The following is a 20128-nucleotide window of genomic DNA, read 5'->3' as shown; positions in this document are numbered from 1 at the left end:
ATGGCAGAGCGGCAGAGACCTCTACAACTCTAAAAGTGTCCTGGTGGCTAGTGTCGGTGCTTGTGTAGCAAAGTGTGGAAGTACTTTTGCAGATTTAAAACTACAGGAAAATAATAAAAACGTCTCAGGGGAATGTCACACACCATGTAACTCAGTTTCCAGACTGATTCAGAGTCTAGAGGTTGATGATACAGCAATGCCATATTTTATACACCAACAGCTTCAAGCATCATAACGTCAACATGATTATTGGTGGATGCACCAGAAATGTTGGATGCCTGGGATTATTACAGACAAAGAAACTGTCCGTCAATTAATGAGACTTTTATATGGACAAAGTGTGGATCTGCCTTCGCTAGGTTGTCTAGGTCGACACATATATAACTTAGCTTAGCTTTATGTTGTGTAACTCTTCAAATAAAACAGGATCTCTCTATTTGTGAAACCACAATAAAAACAAAACTCTTCAATAATTTTCTGCATGCGTATACAGAAAGATCAAAATGAGTAACTGGGAGAAATTACATCAGAACAATGAAATATACAGTATGGTGCATTTCTGAGGAAAAATAGAGTCTAGAGGTTGATGACCAGATCCTTTCTACCAGATGACTCGGTGTAACATTGTGTGTTTTGGAATGTATTTTTGCTGATTTGTCTCTTTGTGTTCCCCTTCTCATACCTTTCTTTCTTCAGGATAAGTGTTAGTTCAAGTGTTTCATGAATAATTAGGTCTTCAACCGTCATTTGAAGATGACTCTGTTGTCCAGACCCCTAGGGGAAGTTCATTCCACCTCCTCATTACCAGATCAGAAAAGAGTCTTGTTGGCCTGAACACATGGCAAACAGCGGACACCAAACACAGAAGAAACCACACATGATCACGGTTCTGACCGGCAGTGTGGTTTACAACATACCATCTGTACAACATGTGCTCCGTGTTTAATTGTGTGTTTATATATGAACCAAAAAAAAAGGGAGTACATTCCAGCAGCTCAGCTCATACAAAAGCACAGTCATATTACAGCTGCAATATCGATAAAACATTTATGTGCTTATATATTTGTGAACACCAGAAAGTTCTAAATTATTAATTCAATTCAATTCAATTCAAGTTTATTTGTATAGCGCATTTGACAATGGACATTGTCTCAAAGCAGCTTTACAGAACATAAACACAGAACAGAAGATAAACATAAGGAGTAGTATAAATAATTAATATAATAAAAATTCAAGATATATATAGTTCACAGTGTATATGTATGTATGTATGTATGTATTTATCCACAATGAGCAAGTCTGAGGTGGCTCAGGCAGCAGTGGTGAGGAAAAACTCCCTTAGATTGGTAAAGGAAGAAACTTTGAGAGGAACCAGACTCAAAGGGGAACCTCATCCTCATATGGGTGACACTAGATGGTGTGATTACAAATATACAGTCAGACAAATGTATTGGTGTAGGGATCACATGGAGGTCAGAACTTTAAAGAACTTTAATCTGGAAAGTGGATTTGGCTCTAAATAAAGAGGAAAAAGAAAAGAATTAGCATTCTTTTTTCATTCACTTTAATTTATACGCAATACATTTTATGCATATATTAATTCCTGGACTTAAAAAAGACCCAAGGCATACTTTGTACTTTGAACTTGACTTTTCTGAAGGTGGTGAAACACTTATTTACTAATTAGCATGATTTCTTATGGAGAAAAACCAACATGACTGAATGTGGAAAAATCTGAATATGCCACCACCTCCTGCTTACCACAGACAGCAGAGTCACAGAGAGAGGGAGAGAGAGAGAGAGAGAGAGAGAGAGAGAGAGAGAGGGAGGAAAAATGTGTGTTTCTCATTAGATATATCAGTCTTCAGTTCTCTCTTTTGTGCACGCTTCCTACATGGACACCTGGTACGTACAATTCTGCTCGACTTCACGTTTTCCAATGTTTATGTACATTTTCATTTAATCCTCTTATTTTATCCTTGTTTTATTATGAAAACAAAGTGTTTTCAATGCTCATTAACATTCAGATGTTTCTGCTGTTTAGCTGGCAATTGATTTAGCACATGGTGAACAAACAAGATGTGCCCTCATCGGTCATGTTCACTATGTAGCTTCTATTTATTTATTTCTGTATTTATTTGTTTCATTGTTTAATTATTTATTTTCTTGATCTCCATGTACATGGTCAGAGATGAGTTTTCATTAGCAAACATTTTGAAACTTCGGTGTTACCCTTTTGTCCAAGGCAAAGCAAAGGCTTATCTCACATATGCTATCAAAATGTACAAAACAGATGAACTGTACAGTTCTATGCAGTTGTTGCCTTTATCACTAAGAATGATAGCCTTCTTTAGCCTCTGGAGTATGTTTCTCATTTGTATCCTTGTGTTTCTGACTGCACTGTAGTAAAAGATAGATATTTTAGTTTCTAGATTTTTTTTTTGTGTGTGCTGATGATAAAATTTCACTGCCCACATATTTCCCAGACCACAGCATCTGCAATTCATTGCCCAAAATGATTTGCAATGAAACATCCATCACTTGAAGCACATGTGTTTGAGGTACATAGGCAGATTTATCTTCAACTGTTTTGTTGAATCAAACAGATTTAAGTTCATCTGTTTCTACTGGTATTTGATTACATGTAAGGATGTGATGCTGGAACAGTTATAACATGGTTTAAACTAAAGTAGCACAACACACTGAGATTTGATCTGAGACAACTGTATTTCTGTTCAGATTAAGTACTGAAGTGCCTTTTCTTTGAAAATGTACAATTGAAGACGAGAAGACAATTGTCTATAAATATGATATATGTAAATATACCAAAACAGTTGCAAAGTCTTCATAACTTTCTAAAACAAATCACAAATGTGGCCTTTGAACATCTGTAAACTTTCTATAAAAGACCAATAGCACTGACTTTTGGATTTTGCTTACGGCCAAGTACATGCTGAATTTTGGACGATTATGGTTTCGTTTGGTCACGTCAAAGCCAATTAGGGTGAAGAGTTTGTGTACTGTAGCACAGTTTCCAGCGCTGACATTTCAGGTTTTCATACTGTTATGAGAATGTGTAACTTAGTGAGGCCTCACTCCAAGGTCCCCAGAGTGATTGTTAGCTCGGGTTACTGTCCATTTGGAGAGGAGTCTGTGTGGCGTGTTCTTGAGATCCTGAGCCTCTGTATCCACCGCTTCCCTGACCAGTATAGTGTTTACTGAAGATGAATTATGGCCCAAAACCATATCTAATAATTGTGTGGAATTTGGGGTTGTGTCCAAGATTTAAAGGGTAATTTCTATTTCACATTATGTAAAATCATGGTGGTAGTCGGTCGGGTAAGAAGCTTGACTGAATTTCTCACCATTGTTCCATAGTTTCGAGCAGGCCAAGATAAATGTGGTAAGTTTTAGCTTTTACTGCCACTGAACCTCTCTTTGTTAGTCTGTGTCATGGCATGGCAGACTATAATAATCACTCTTTTTATTATGAGCGAATGACAACACCATACTAATAACCTGGTTAGTGATGCATCATCTCCACTGTTTAAACCACTGTATATATTTAAAGAGCTCTGACATAGACGACATGACAGGAAGGCAATAATTTACTGCTAGAGGTGTTGTTTTGGTGCAGCATCTGTGAAGTTTAGCAGCATGTAGTTCAGATATGGTTCAGGAATTACTATGCAAATCATATTTTTTAAATTGTTTTATTTAATGTAAACTCATATAAACAGCCAGTATTGTTATACAGCATCTTTTATATTGGGGTTGCTTTTTAAAGTCTAAAGTCCCAACTCTCCCATAATTGTGTTATTATTTATTAATGTTCAAATATATGGGAGATATTGGTCTGGAGTCCGAGTCTGGAATCTACCACAGACTAATGAGGTTTTATAGACTTTTACTTGTGTCCTATTTTACTTACTTGTTGGTTATTAATTGTTTCCTAATGTTTTTGAGAAATTCTCTGTAAATGAAATTAATATATTTATGGGTAGGGGGTTAGCACATTTGCCTCACACCTCCAGGGTTGGGGGTTCGATTCCCGCCTCTGCCTTGTGTGTGTGGAGTTTGCATGTTCTCCCCGTGCCTCGGGGGTTTCCTCCGGGTACTCCGGTTTCCTCCCCCGGTCCAAAGACATGCATGGTAGGTTGATTGGCATCTCTGAAAAATTGTCCGTAGTGTGTGATTGCGTTAGTGAATGAGAGTGTGTGTGTGCCCTGCAATGGGTTGGCACTCCGTCCAGGGTTTATCCTGTCTTGATGCCCAATGACGCCTGTGATAGACGCAGGCTCCCCGTGACCCAAGAATAGTTCGGATAAGCGGTAGAAAATGAATGAATGAAAAAAAAAAAATAATAATAATTTATGAGTCTCAAAAATGTTGACGCTACTCACTACTTGATAATACTCAATTAAGTTAAAGCATAGATAGGAATTTATTCCCTTTTCGATTCTGTTGAATTATATTTAAGCCACATTAAATAACCTGTTTAAACAAAGACAAAATTCCTAATCCAATCCTTTACACATTTATCTTCACAGATATACAGCATTGGAACAGATGACGTTTTTCCTCTTGTTAGAATCTCCTTGTTAATGTAAAGAGAAGGAGGTCTGAAAAAAGCAACCATGGGAAAAGGATATTACATCAGCAAACCGCTGGCCATAACAGTTGTGCTGCTTGCTGCTGTGGCTATAATCACCATAATCGCACTATCAATCGTTTACTCTAAAGAAAAGGCCAAAAATGAACTCAAGCTCAACAACGGGACTACATCACCAGTCCCCCCTACAAAACCACCATCCAATGAACCCTGGGACAAATACAGACTTCCTGACAAGTTGTCTCCTATATATTACAATGTCACACTGTGGCCTCAGCTCACCATGGACAGCCAAGGCATGTACATTTTCACTGGTGAATCTGGAGTGGCTTTTACATGTGTCAGAGAGACAGATTTGATCCTGATCCACTGCCACAAACTGAACTTGACTTTTTTTGAGGGGAGGCATGCAAAGCTAATCGGAATGAATAACACCAAGGCTCCAGCCATTAGAAAAACCTGGTTCCAAGAGGAAACCCAGTACTTAGTGATCCAACTAAAGGGGACACTAAAGCCAGGAATGGTCTACTGGCTTTATGCAGAGTTCAGAGGAGAGCTGGCTGATGATCTGGAAGGCTTCTACAGGAGTGAGTACGAGGAGGATGGTGTTAAAAAGTACGTTTTTTGCAGAGGTTTTCTTTTTTTACTAAAATATTTATCCATTTTAGCAAAAGTGAGAATTAGAATTAAAAATGTACCACAAAAACACCAATCTCTGTGAGTAGAGGCAAGCAAATGCCATTTTATACAATTCCACTATCTTTTCAGTCCTCCAGATATTTTTTTTTATCTGTATTGTATGTAAAACCAAAGTGGGCGTTTCCTAAACTGTTGTTTTCCATGGAAACACTAAAAAAAATCCCATCACAGCTTTGTCAGCATGTTCTGTTAGTTCTCACTCAAAGCTACTCACTTCCTCACTAATATTCATAACTAGTTTCAGTTAAAGATGATTGAGGGCATAAATTACTCAGGTATTATCTTGTTTCTGTCTAGTGAAGTATTTCTATGGTATAAACCTCTTATTTCATAGCTCACAATTTCACTTCCAACGTACAACTCGAGACTTAACAAGATGCTGTGTATTGCTGTGTGCTTATTGAAGAAAAAACAACTATTTGTATCTGTTTTGCTATCAATTTTTAGTAGTACATAATGTGTTATATTTCTAACACACATATGCAACATTGACTACTTTCTTCTACAAAGCTACACTTTGTAGAAAATTGAAAGTGTACCAATGAACCAACTGACCCTGTGACCCAACTGACCAAAGTGAACCAATTAACCCTGTCAACTATATCCCTTAATCTTATTTAAAACATATTCAGTTTTTAGGACTTCCCCAGCGGTGAATAATGATGTTGCTGCAATTCCTTCCTGTCTCCATATCTGGATTTACTTAGTCTACAACATACTAACTATTTATTACATTTTTTTCTCAGAGTGCTTGCCATCACTCAAATGCAGGCCACATCTGCTAGAAAAGCTTTTCCCTGCTTTGATGAGCCGGCCATGAAGGCCATATTTCAGATCACTCTCATTCATATGCCTGGAACCATTGCTCTATCAAACAGTCGAGATTTAGGTGGGAGAACTGTATGAGTTTCATTATCTACAAACGTTCACGTCACTTATATCACATATGTTACACTTTTATCATACATTAGGTCTGATTTGTTTTTTACAGGTTCAGAAAGCCTTAAAATGAGAGACCAGGATGTTATTAGGACTAGATTTGAGCCCACAAAGAGGATGTCAACGTATCTTGTTGCTTTCATTGTTTGTGAATTTACATACACCAGCAAACAAAAAGATGACATGGATGTGATGGTAATTTTAGAACTAATTAACAAATTGATTATTGCGTTTGTCCAGTGTTACTTGACATATTTGTTATTGGTTTGTATTTTTCTGAAGGTTCGTATATGGGCAAGAAAAAACGCCATTGAAGAAGGCCAGGGAGACTACGCCCTTCGCATCACACAGCCAATACTAGAGTTTTTTGAGAAGTATTATAATACTTCATATCCTCTGTCTAAATCAGGTATAAGAATATTGACTTTTCATTTGAATTTGTACTCAGTTTTCTCCTAATATGCTCAATTTTTAGTTATCAAAAGACAGCTAACATCCAGGGAGGGTGAAGGCAAGCATGTTCTTGCTCTGAGACACATGAAATCAGCCATTGCATGTGTTTGATCACATTGTCACGTCAAGTCAAGTCAAGAAGCTTTTATTGTCATTTCAACCATATATAGCTGTTGCAGTACACAGTGAAATGAGACAACGTTTCTCCAGGATCATGGTGCTACATAGAACAAAGACAAAGAGCTAAGGACTTAAGTAAGTTAGCCCTAGCCACATAAACTGTGCACCCTGGTGCAAACAGTGAGGGACGAAAGACAGACAGTGCAAACAAGCAATAAAAGACAATACACAAAAGACAAAAGCAGCACCGACCAGTGTACATACTGTACACTACATTGTAGCATGTCATCCACAGACGAGCGTTATCTAAAATCTTATACATCACATATTCTCATGATTGGTTAGTGTTGCTTTGAATGAAAGATGAAATTTATGTCATTCCACCTGTCCAGAAAACAAAAATTTTGCTCTCTTGGATATTTAGCCACCAATGGCTGTGGCATCATTGGGATATAAACTTAAACATATTTAGATTAAATGCTTTTTTAATTGCTTTTTAGTTTTACAACTTCTATAAACTTAAAAAACACTGTGGTTATGTCTTATAGATTTTAGGCCTGCAGATTGTGTTAATAAATCTGGGTGATTTGACTAAAGAAACATCCTCTCACCTGAAGCTCTTCATTGTTTTAATAAATAGTGAGAAATTGTCTTTGCTTTTGTTTGTAGACCAGATTGCACTTCCTGACTTCAATGCTGGAGCCATGGAGAACTGGGGACTCATCACTTACAGAGAGACAGCACTTCTTTTTGATCCCCAAACCTCAGCCAATGGCAACAAACAGAGGATTGTAACTGTGGTGGCTCACGAGCTCGCTCATATGGTAATGCTACAACTAAGTGACAAACATTTCATACTTTTGTATGAAAATGCATACATCATGCTAATGGTGTGGTTTGTGGCTTCCAGTGGTTTGGTAATCTTGTGACGCTAAAATGGTGGAATGATCTGTGGCTGAATGAAGGGTTTGCGTCATACGTGGAGTACCTTGGTGCAGACTACGCAGAGCCAACATGGAACATGGTTAAGATCATTGTACAGGAGATATCTAATAGTGATACAGTAGATATTCTTTGTCCAAGTCAAATTCACCCTTCTCTTGTCTCTCTACAGAAAGACCAGATCGTACTATATGATATTTACCGTGCGTTTGCAGTGGACAGCCTGGTGTCCTCTCACCCTCTGTCCTGCAATGAGGAGGAAGTCAATACACCAGCAGAAATCACCCAAATGTTCGACACCATCTCTTACAGCAAGGTGACATGGTTAACTGTTGCATATTATTAACCTGTAGGTTCTGTTCACTGCAATCAAGAGATCATTTGTATATTTTAGGGCACAAAACCTTGAGAAAGATTTCTAGATTTCTACAGAGAGACAGCAGAGATTTCTAGTTTGGAATCTTTCTGAAAGAAACCTTTGAGATTATAAAGAGTGTATTTATCAACAGTTGTCCTGTGGCATCCATTATTATTTGACATCATTACAACTGATGAAGTGGAGAGTGTACCACTTGTATAATTTGCTGTCCCCTTAAAATAACTGAACAACTGAATAACTGAACTGAATAATCTAAACCGCTGGCCACAAAATTGGGTACACCCCTAAGTGAAAATGTCCAAATTGGGCCCAAAGTGTGTCCTCTTCCACTCCTCCATGATGACGTCATGGCGCTGGTAGATGTTACGACCTTGAGCTCCTCCACTTTCAGTTTGAGGATGCCCCACAGATGCTCAATAGGGTTTAGGTCTGGAGACATGCTTGGCCAGTCCATCACCTTTACCCTCAGCTTCTTTAGCAGGTAGCGGTCGTCTTGGAGGTCAAGAGTCAAGTCAAGTCAAGAAGCTTTTATTGTCATTTCAACCATATATAGCTGTTGCAGTACATAGTGAAATGAGACAACGTTTCTCCAGGATCAAGGTGCTACATAGAAACAAAGACAGGGCTAAAGACTTGTAAGTAGTCTTAGCCACATAAAGTGCAACTGTGCAACCTGGTGCAAACAGTGCAGGACAAGACAAACAAGACAGACAAGACAGTGCAGGACAAAAGACAGTGCAGGACTAAAGACAGTGCAGGACCAGACAGTGCAGGACAAGACAGTGCAGGACAATGACAGTGCAGACACAAGTTACAAGACAATACAAAAAGTACAAAAAATGCAGTACACAAAAGACAATAAATAGTAAACAGTCACAGAAACAGCGCCGACCGACCAGTGTTAATACTGTATGTGTTAATATAGTATGTGCGAAATGGCTGAGATATTGTACAGTATGTGCAAAAACGGCTGAAATGTTGGGACAGTTTGTGCAAAAAACAGCAGACAAGGTGTGCAAAACAGCATGTAAACAGTTTGCTGGATTGTAAGCAGCATGTAAACAGTATGTTGTGTCAGTGTGTGTGTTTTGTGAGGGTCTATGCAGTCCATACAGATGATGTGTGTGTATGTTGTGCTCAGTACAGTACATTTCAGTTGTTGAGAAGTCTGATGGCTTGTGGGAAGAAACTGTTACACAGTCTGGTCGTGAGGGCCCGAATGCTTCGGTGCTTAGGTGTGTTTGGGGTCGATATCATGTTGGAATAATGCCCTGCGTTCCAGTCTCCGAAGGGAGGGAACATGCTCTGCTTCAGTACGTCACAGTACTGTTGGCATTCATGGTTCCCTCAATGAACTGTAGCTCCCCAGTGCCAATCAACTCTGTTATTGACCACTCAGTCTACTCATTTTGCAATCGTAGTGAAAAAAAGTAAATTATTAATCATTCATCTAACATCATACTATTTTTAGTAAACAACAAAATGGGTAATTTTGACCCAAACAAAATAGAACAGTTTTTATAGAACATAAAATCTACATTCACTACATCAACACTATAATATATTTTATAATATCCAGTATAATTATATGTTGATATACTTTGAGCTCTTTGTAAATGATACAAAAGCAGTTATTTGTAGTGGAGTCAGACCTTTGAACTGTGGTTAGTTTTCCTGATTTCTTTCTTTCTGCTTTATTGACTACTCTGTCATAAAAAGTGTTTTAGTCTATTAAATGGCTTTAAAGAGCATATTTTAAGACTAAATAATTTTTAAGTGGTAAATTTATTCCTTTTAGTCACTAAAATCCACTCTGAAATACTGAATATGTAAGTGTGAGTGTGTGTGTGTGTGTGTGTGTGTGTGTGTGTGTGTGTGTGTTATTACAGGGGGCTGCAGTGCTCAGGATGCTCTCTCAGTTCCTCACTGAGCCTGTCTTTGTCAAAGGACTTAGTGTAAGCTTTACTGGAACTTAAAGGGTGAATAAGGGCTACTTATGTGCTGATCAAATAAAATAAAGAATCTTTTTAATGTTTCCTCTTACAGACATATCTAAATCAGTTTGCTTTTGCAAGCTCTACATATTCTGACCTTTGGGATCATCTTCAGAAGGTAAGTAGTATACTGGATTGGGGGAATTTAAGTATGTCACATGCTGTATGGGCCAGCATAGCCGTGCAGTATTTAGTGTTTCCACCTTACAGCTTGATCCTTAGCAGGGGTTAATGTTTGTGTGGAGTTTTCTTCCCAAGTCTGTGCAAGTGTCCCCCAAGAGACAACCCAGCACAATAACCTCCCAAAACCATGCAAATTGATAGACTGACTATGCTAAATTTACCCACCTCATGCCCTGGTATAGGCTTCAGATCCACCACTTCTCTGACCAGGATGAAGTTCTTACTGAAGATAAAATTCAGTTAGATGTGAGAACATGTTCTATTCATGTTTACATACAAGAAATTCATACAGTCTCCAATGTCTTTTTCAGGCAGTTGATAAAACCCCGAGTCTGAAATTGCAGCACAGCGTCCATGACATCATGAACCGCTGGATTCTTCAAATGGGTTTCCCAGTCATCACCATTGACACCCAAATTGGGAACGTGAGCCAGAAGCACTTTCTGCTGGAGCCGAACTCAGTGGTAGAGCGACCATCACCATTCAAGTACAATACCTAAACTTGTCACTTATTTTCAATATAATCACTAAGATCGTTAAAACTCTTGGTTAATTTGTTGCAAGCTGAAATAATGCTTAACAGCATTCATGTTTAATTGTTCTGCTTAAGTTATGAGTGGTATGTTCCAATCAAATGGATGAAGAGTGGTGTAGAACAGGAGCAACTCTGGCTTTTTCAAAAATCAGGTATTTCAAATGCGCTCCATTAAAACCACAATACTTTTTGCACTAACATGTATTTCATCAAGCATCACATGCTGAATGACCAACTGAATGACTACTGCACAGTATGGTATAAATCTATTTACTCGGATACTGCCGTCTCTTTCAGTGCTGTAAAATGAATGCTTGCTTTGTGTATATCTCAACATATCCCTTTCTCTCAGCCTACAATTATAACAGACCTACTTGTTGGGCTTCTTGTGTTTTCTCTCCAGCTACGTATAAACCCCTAAAAGCCAGGAAAGGGGAATGGGTTTTGGCAAATCTAAATGTTTCAGGTTACTACAGGGTCAATTATGACCTTGAGAACTGGGAAGCACTCCTTAATCAGCTGACAACCAACCACCAGGTAAACAAATATAAAACATAATGCCATCGTTTCTTAAAGTGATGGAAATCTAATTTGTACAGATAAATAAAAATGTTAACATCCTCAAAATCATGTTTACACTGGTATACGGTTATAATACTGTATGTACTCATTTATCAGCATACACTTCCTCTAATCCCATAGAATATACCTTCAGTCATGTGAAACAATATTGGAAGATTCAAGTAATACAACTAAACTAATAAAACCAAAGAAAAGTCTTTTTTAAATGATCTATAAAATGTCTTATTTCTTGTGAGGAAAAAGTAAGGACACCCCATATTTATTTGTACTTAAAATGGATAAAATGACCTACAGGTGTATCACATCAGGTTACAGAACATTTTGGAGAAAGCTTGATGTTATTTAAACATCAGATGTTTAGTTTGGTTTGCTCTTAATTGTTGAAGTGAGAGGTATCACCATGGTGAGCTCCAAAGAGCTCTCTGAGGCCTTCAGAAAGAAGACTGTTGTTGCTTATGATTCTGGTAAGGGATAAAAAGATGTCAAAAGAAGTTGTATTCAGCCATTCCACTCTCTGGAAAATAATTTACAAGTGCCAACTTGTGGTTATGATTTGGAGATGCTTTGCTGCAGCAGGACCTGGCCAGCTTATCATAAAAGAATCCACTATGAATTCTACATTGTATCAGAAGATGCTTGAGGAACATGTGAGACCATCTGTCAAAAAATTAAAACTGAAGTGAAACTGGACCTTCAAACATGACAATGACATAAAACATACCAGTAAATCCACCAAGAACTCATTGAAATGTAAAAAATGGAGAATTATAGAATGTTCATGTTAAAGCCCAGATCAAAATCCTACTGAGATCCTGTGTGGTGATTTGAAATCCCTCAAATATCACACAGGTGAAAGAATTCTGCATTGAAGAGTGGGAGAAACGTTCTTCCTGTTGATGTCAGAAACTGGTAGATAGTTACAAGAAATGTCTCATTGAGGTTATTTCAACCAAAGGGGGAAATACTAGCTATTAGGGTGTTTAATAGCTGGTATTTCTTTTGTTTAATAAGTAAAAACAAAGTGATTTTTTTATTGTTTACATGCAATTACATCACTTTCATCTACAGGTACAAACTAAAACAAGATCAGAAATTGGCATGTTGACATTTCTTAATAAAGAACTGACATTTAATTTTCCACATAACTGTATATGACAGTATTATGACTTCACTGCTAAAAAGATTTGGTTTTGCTGTTGCTTGTTTAGAAAATACCAGTGATTAATCGAGCCCAAATTCTGGATGATGCCTTTACACTAGCAAGGTAAGATCACTATTCATGTGCTTTTCGTTCACTATTCATGTGCTTTTCAAGTGTCATCTTTTTCTTGTTGAAATCATATATTAATATAATCATGTACCATTTCTTTCAGGGCATCCATCATAAACATAAACCTTGCTCTAAGAGTGACTAAATACCTGTCAAAGGAGAGAGAATACATTCCATGGGAAGCAGCTCTCAGAAGCCTCAACTCATTATTTAACGTGTTTGAACGCAATGAGGTTTATGGACCAATGCAGGTGGGCTCATGACAGACATCAATAAAATCAGCACCAATTCTATTCAGCGTAATTGCGTATATTTTTGTCCTTTTAGGCCTATTTACGAAAACAAGTCAAGCCTTTGTTTGATCATTTTACTTCAGTTACTTCAAACTGGACGACTGTGCCTGCAGGCCACACTGATCAGTAAAGATTTTAACATCTCTTAACACTTGCACTGATTAGCTAACCGAGGGTTAATCACATCTCATGCGTTTTCTGCTTTGTGCTTAGATTCACACAGATCATCGCACTGTCGCTGGCGTGCAGTACAGGAGTACAGGGATGTAGAGATCTCACCAAGCACTGGTTTAGCCAGTGGATGCAGGATCCTGAACACAATAGGTAAGTATGTATGAGAAATTAGAGAATTATACAGCACTGCACCTTATATCTAATAGTCACTTCTAATTTCCAATTTAGAGGAAATGAGTTTTATATATGAATTATACATGGAAGTATTTTTGGGTGTGTCTCAGTCAGCTCCAAAGCTTCTTAGGGTGTGACACTGATGATCCATTTCCAGAGATGATCTAATTTCCCTATCAGTCAGAGCAGGGCCGGCCCTGCGCATAGGCAGAATAGGCAAATGCTAAGGGCGCTGCCCACCACTAGGGGCGCCCGTGCGCCCAAATTATTATTTTTATTAATATATATATACCTGAGAAGTATTTTATTTATATATTTATTATATATATTTTATTGCTGTAAGAAAGGCAAGGAAAGCAAGGTCTCCGTAATATAGTTTTTTTTTTTTTTTTATATAGTTTGTGTGTTTTTCCAAAATATTTTCAAAATAAAGAAAAACAGGACAAAGCTGTGCAGTTTGTTTCTGTGTAAGTTTATGAACAAAATGATCGGAACACAATTGTCTGTGATTCCAGGGGCACCAGGTGAAATCTTGCCTAGGGCAGCAATTTGGCCAGGGCCGGCCCTGAGTCACAGCAAAATCTCAAACATATAAAATATTTATTCATATTATTCGTATTAACTTGATGACGTGTGGGTTTTATCATGGTACATCAAATGAGATTAAAAGCTACCTTTTGTATTTTTTAAAATAATTAATCACTTGAAAGTCTTAAGACTTGAACAAGCCATATATAGAACATAAAATAAATATTTTTATATATATATATTTTTTTCCTGTTTAAAGTCTGTTGAAAATGTAAGTATTGATTTCCCCGGTTTCTGTGGTGCATTGTGGAGACATTGAAAGGGAAAGAGAAAAAGCCCTTAAACTGGACTGACTACTGAACTAAGAAGCTGACTGAGACCTCTGGACAAGTTTGACTTTAAATAAATGAGACACATTGTAAAATTTGTGTTTTGCATTTTTTCAAAGAAACTCTACCTCTACCAATTTGCCCTTTAGATTAGTACAACTATCAATAACAATTTAAGATAAATGAAATTCATCCTGTAATTTGTTCAGATTTTATTCTTCCTTATTTTATTTATCCATATACATTGATATTGACATGATCAATAAGAATAAAAAAAGTACACTTAAACTTAACTACTATGCACACAAAGAATCCAACAAAAAAAAACTCAGGTACTGAACATAAACTTCATCGCATCCATTAAACTAAATTAAATAATCATATATTCCTTGAGCTGCACTCACAAACACTCGTGAATGGCAACTTTCGCACTCAGTTTTGGCGGGAAAAAAATTAAACTCAATACTACAGAGTAAAATGATAGAAAACAAAATCAAACACCTGCACGAAAATAATGTAACTCAAGTAAACTTCTGGGTTAGCAACTAAAAATGTTTTTCTGCCTTCTGTCTTGAACTGAGCACCTCCTTATTATAATTACTATTGCATATTGCTATAAGCTCCTACCATTTTCCACACTATTCTGGGTCTAATTAAGTGAAAACTCCTCCCACTCTTTTTCTAACCAATTAACGATGACGCTCTTCTTCTGTTAGTGTGGAAATATACACTAATTGAACCAATAATAATTTAGCGAACAAATGTGTAGTTTAAAACACACATTTCTTAAGTATGCAACCAACAAACTTGAACAGATTCTTCGGGAACATATCAAACAAAACTTTAGTAGTAGCCCTATATGGGTTACAGCCTATATAAAATTATTGCCAACTTAACCACAAGATCCACAAGATTTTTAAATAAATGCTATGGCATAGCTTTTCTGTATAAAAAGGTATCATAAAAATTGTTTCTCTATATAAAAAAATAGTATAATATAAAATTATTTCCATATATAAAAAAGTTTGAGCCTGTATTTTCCTATATGTTTAGTAGTATATACTATGAATCTAGCACTTAGCCATAATGACGCATTCCTTTCTCTTTCAGAGCTACGGTTCAGATGTTTTATTATGGGGCTCTTTGACATCTGTGAGCTTTAAACAGCCACTTATGTTGCTAATTATTCAAAACCGACTCGGCTTTGCTTAGGAATTCCTCTCAGCAGTTTTACGAATGGGTTTTATGGAGAAATTCTTAGCTAGGAACTTGAGCTAGGGATCTTAGTTAGGAGTGCCACTTTAGAGAAATCTCACTAGCTATACTGTTACCTTTTAAACTAAAACAGTGTCATGATGAAAATTAATACTGCATCGGTTAGGATTCACCCGAACCTGAGGTCGACGGTGTACTGCAATGCTGTGGCTGAAGGAGGAGTGGAGGAATGGGACTTTTGTTGGAAGATGTTTAAGAAGGCTACAGTAGCAGCTGAGGCGGTCAAACTGAGATCAGCTTTATCTTGCACCAACCAGCCATGGCTGCTTAACAGGTACCTATTGTACAATTTCTTCTTCTGAACCATATGAATCTTATTGAAGTTATTCTTTATGCTACAAGGATGCTCAGATAGATTAACGTGATATAAAATGATTCTTGTCACTTTTCATCTTTTCCTTTTTAAAACAAGGTTCCTTGAATACACTCTGGATCCTGAAAAGATTCGCAAACAGGACGCAACCTCAACAATAGGATCGATTGCCTACAACGTAGTCGGACAACCTCTGGCTTGGGATTTTATCAGATCGAGATGGGAGTACCTTTTTAAAGTGTAAGAATGACACATGGCATGGTTCTAAATTAAAGACAGAGCTTTTATATTATTGAAGCATTAGATTTGTTTTGCAGGTATGGAACGGGATCGTTCGGCTTCGCCAGGTTGATAAATGATATCACTGCCAAATTTTGCACCCCGTTTGAGTTACATCAGGTAGGACAATTTATTAAGCAACAATAAAGTTTCACCATGTAGACTGACAATTGGGACTGGTGGCTTAGTGGTTAAAAAGTTTAAGATTGTAAGCACACCTAAATAAAGAGCTACTGTCGATTCGTTGACTAACTGCCCAGCTGGTTGATTGGACTGCAGTTTAGTTCAATTGTACAAAACATGTCTGCCAATTAAATAAACAAATAGCATTAAACGATACAGTATATACCTGTACACTGCAAAAAAAATGTAAGTGAATATATCTTCAATTTGTAATTCAAATATAAGATTACTAAAACCTAATTCTAAACATTTTTTCTTATATCCAGCTTGAAATTGTTTTGTTTTATTGCCATAATTTTGCTAATTTTAAGCATCTATTTTTAGTATAAGAAGCTAAATTATCTACTAGTTGAACAAGAAAATGTAAAACTTGATTTTAAAACTGATTGTAAAACTTGATTAAGTTTTCAGTTTTTCAGTTTTCACAGTTTAAAAGAAAGGGATATAGTTTGTTATGCATCACAGGTGGTGTTCAGCTGAATTGTATAAATGTACAACTACATCAAAACATCTGGATAAGTGACTAACATGACTGAATAGGGAGAACAGTGGCCTGTTAATGCTTAGACATTAGCGATTAGTGTTTTGAAGTGATTTTGATTCGTTTCACAGTGCCGCTTTGTGTTAGTGCTTGGACATCTGTTTAGAAATTGAAGAAGAAAGAATAAACATATACTTCTCTTTCTGTTTGTCTTTATACATTCTTTATTCATCATAAAACAAACCATGTTCTAAGATCCAAGCTTGTAAATAAAACGAGTAGTCTAAGACCGTGACAACTCTCTCTTTTTTGAGCTAATGTCTGTAGCTAGTCTCTGATCTGTTAAGCTGCCTTCAGCTACATCAGTTACATACATACATTTGACTGGATGAAACAGAGGCCATTTGATGTTTAAACTGGAGTTGTTTAATTACAGATTTTTTCCATGTGTTTATTGGCTCTGCTACACTAATTCAAAGTGAACAGAAATGACATTTACAGTTACACCATATTGACAGTTATGCCAGGGGATGATGGTGATTCTTATATATTTTTTTTCCCTTCTAAATAAGCCTTACTTGCACCTTAGCTTAGAAAAAACAAAAATATTTCAGATGTCCTGAACATGTTACAAAATCATACCAATGCTAGTAATTCTGGTCTTTATTCGTATCTCCAAGTATATCTTGCTGTGCTTGGATTTACACTCTATAAAACATACTCTGTTAGTTTTGGAAGCAGTTTTTTTTATGCAGAATGAACACCATATAAGGTATTGTCGGTGGATTGAATCTCCTCAGTCACAGTGAAGAGTTTGGCTTTAGTTTTAATATAATCACACACCTTATTGTGCTTTGTTTTGCAGTTAAAACAATTCCAAAAGGACAACGCGGACGTGGGCTTTGGCTCGGCCTCAAAGGCTCTGCAGCAGGCTATTGAGAAGACAACGGCCAGAATCAAATGGCTGGCAGAGAATAAGGAGCCAGTTCTCAAGTGGTTCTTGTCTGAGACAATGTGAACTGCACAGGACCGATTCACCTCAATAGCCTTAAAAACTACGGTCATGACATTTACAGGAGGGGAATTCATGGATCTTCATATTGGCATGAACATACAGATATATCAGCATATTCACAGCCATTCAGGATACATTCCAGTCATATTAGTAAAGGCAGCTAGTATTAATGGGCTAGCAGAGATAAGCCCTATTCTTTCAATATTAAAAATACATTACTATAGGTTTCTTTTTCCCTACACATCAGATTATATGATGTCAACCCCATAGAGCATTACAAATACTAAACCACAAATGGCAGTGAAAGCTCAGTGGTTGAGATGCTCAGTGGTTGAGATGCTCAGTGTTTAAAAGGTTGAAATAATAATTGTAATATTGTGAGTTTTAAATCCCAGGGCCACCAAGCTGCCACTGTTGGGCCCTAGTAAAAGGCCCTTAATCCTCCAATGCTCAGATTTATAATAGAGATAAAAATTGTAAGTCACTCTGGATAAGGCTGTCTACCAAAATTAATTCATTAATGCAAATGCACATGTGCCTTTAAGTAAGTGTGGGTATTTTTAATAGTTCACATCACATCCTTCTTATGCATTGATTAGATCTATAATTTATTAGATTTGACTTGACAGCACTGTCCTTGTTTCAACCATAAATGCAACTCCATCACAAAGACTGTGAAGCACTGTGTATTTCACACTGCAAAAAAAGGAAATCATTAAATGAAGCTCTTACAAGCCTGTAAAATAATTGCTATTTTTGAAAAAAAAATATTCACTCAGATAATGGAGTCACTTGTGCTGCGTTTCATGAGATGCCCGCAAAATGAGTAAGAATACATGAGAACACATTGCTGAATACTTCTAAATGAGCAATATTTCTTGTTCTTTGTATTTAACTGGAAGTTCATCATAGTCTACCATTTGATTATTTTTTTTGCACAACAATAATATATGAAGTTTAAAAAGTGGTGCAAAGAGTACAAAGTATACACATGTGAGTAAAAAAATACTATAGCAGTAATATTTCACCTGAGCAAAAGTATTTGACATGAAAATTACTCAAGTACAATTCAATGAAAACCACTGGAATAATTACTTTACAAACCTATTTTTACGTATCTACAAGAGGCACAACTTCTCTGAAAGTAAACCATATTTGAACAGTTATGCTAACTATCCAAGTGAGCACTGCGGAAGAGAACACCACTTCCTTTATCATAACTAAAGAATGGTAACATTAGCTGTCTAGCTAACATGGCCAAATGCTGTCAGGTTTTCAGTAGCTAGATTTAGATAATGTTAAGTCACATACACATTTCTGTAGCAAAACTTATTTTTTAATAAGCCGATTTTTTACTTTTAAGTACTTTTTACGTTTACTTTTCAACAGTAAAACATGCAAAAATCACTCAGCTAACTAATGTTTTACCTGTACCTGATTCTGAATACACAATGACTATAATGCTCCTACTTTTAATTAATTAATTAACTCTCTCTCTCTTTCTATACTGTATATATATATGCAAGATATAATATTGTCATACTCGACCCTGGGACATTTGATGAGGCAAGTGGAAAAGAAATATGGACAAGTCCATTAGAAAGTGAAAGCCTTACTCTGTCAGAAAAGCTACTTTAACTGGACTTTTACAGTTACAAGCCTGTGACCTTCATAATTGTGTTCCAGCAATAACAGTGGACAATACTGCATAGCGTTAGCAACAAGCTGGCTGGTTAAGTGAAAGATTACTCACCCTAATTACCTTCTCAAAATGATTAATGGTCTATGTCGTAGATTTAACCAAGTACTGCGTCTGTATATTAACTGATCTAAACCCTGTACTATCCTGCCTTGATGCCCAATGAGAGAGGCACAGGCTCCCCGTGACCCGAGTATAGTTCAGATAAGCGGTAGAAAAGAAATGAATGAATGAAGAAACCCTGTACTATAATCTCATTTAACAGTAGAGAGGTTTGACTTTACATTCACAATATGAGCAGCCATGTTGAACTGACGTCACTCTTTAAACAGGGAAGGAACTGGAAGTTGAGAAGTCTAGCCCAAGTTGAAATATCAAGTTAACGGTTATCTTCAATGTTTTTTTGTTATGCCTTGAATTACTTGAATTACAGGCCACAACATAACTTCTAATGTGGCATTTTTCCTTTGTTTATCCAGACTGTTTTGCCATTTATACACGTACCTGAAATGCATTTTAGATCCAAATGTGAGTAGGAAGCAGGCTGCCACCGCCACCATATGTACAATATGAGAGCTATAGTCAAACAGACCTCAGTCAGGCACTTTGTTCTGTATCTTGCTATATTTAGTCTATTTTGTTCTACAGTTTGAACATTTTATTAGAACATTCAACAA

The 20128-nt window shown here is 36.8% G+C and overlaps 1 protein-coding gene across 1 annotated transcript; it reads left to right on the top strand.

Annotated features, from left to right (window-relative positions):
• The first annotated feature begins 1814 nt into the window (after positions 1-1814).
• On the top strand, positions 1815-19168 carry anpepa (alanyl (membrane) aminopeptidase a). The gene is made up of 21 exons (XM_060884867.1): positions 1815-1905; positions 4551-5227; positions 6058-6200; positions 6303-6445; positions 6533-6659; positions 7493-7647; positions 7734-7847; positions 7938-8081; positions 10034-10099; positions 10191-10256; positions 10633-10808; positions 10932-11008; positions 11260-11393; positions 12647-12702; positions 12812-12959; positions 13036-13127; positions 13215-13325; positions 15588-15755; positions 15894-16034; positions 16112-16193; positions 17603-19168. The coding sequence occupies exons 2-21, from the start codon at positions 4638-4640 to the stop codon at positions 17753-17755; spliced, it is 2886 nt and encodes a 961-aa protein (XP_060740850.1). The 5' UTR covers positions 1815-1905; positions 4551-4637; the 3' UTR covers positions 17756-19168.
• The last annotated feature ends 960 nt before the right edge of the window (positions 19169-20128 follow it).

The sequence above is a fragment of the Tachysurus vachellii genome, chromosome 1, assembly GCF_030014155.1.
Source record: "Tachysurus vachellii isolate PV-2020 chromosome 1, HZAU_Pvac_v1, whole genome shotgun sequence".
Lineage (NCBI taxonomy): Eukaryota > Metazoa > Chordata > Actinopteri > Siluriformes > Bagridae > Tachysurus > Tachysurus vachellii.
This window is presented reverse-complemented; position numbering and strand designations above follow the sequence as displayed.

Coding starts and splice junctions, on each gene's coding strand:
- anpepa (XM_060884867.1), top strand. CDS start 4,638: ATGGGAAAAGGATATTACATCAGCAAACCGCTGGCCATAACAGTTGTG. Junction 6,446..6,532: donor AAGATGACATGGATGTGATG/GTAATTTTAGAA, acceptor ATTTTTCTGAAG/GTTCGTATATGGGCAAGAAA. Junction 16,035..16,111: donor TGGGAGTACCTTTTTAAAGT/GTAAGAATGACA, acceptor TTTGTTTTGCAG/GTATGGAACGGGATCGTTCG.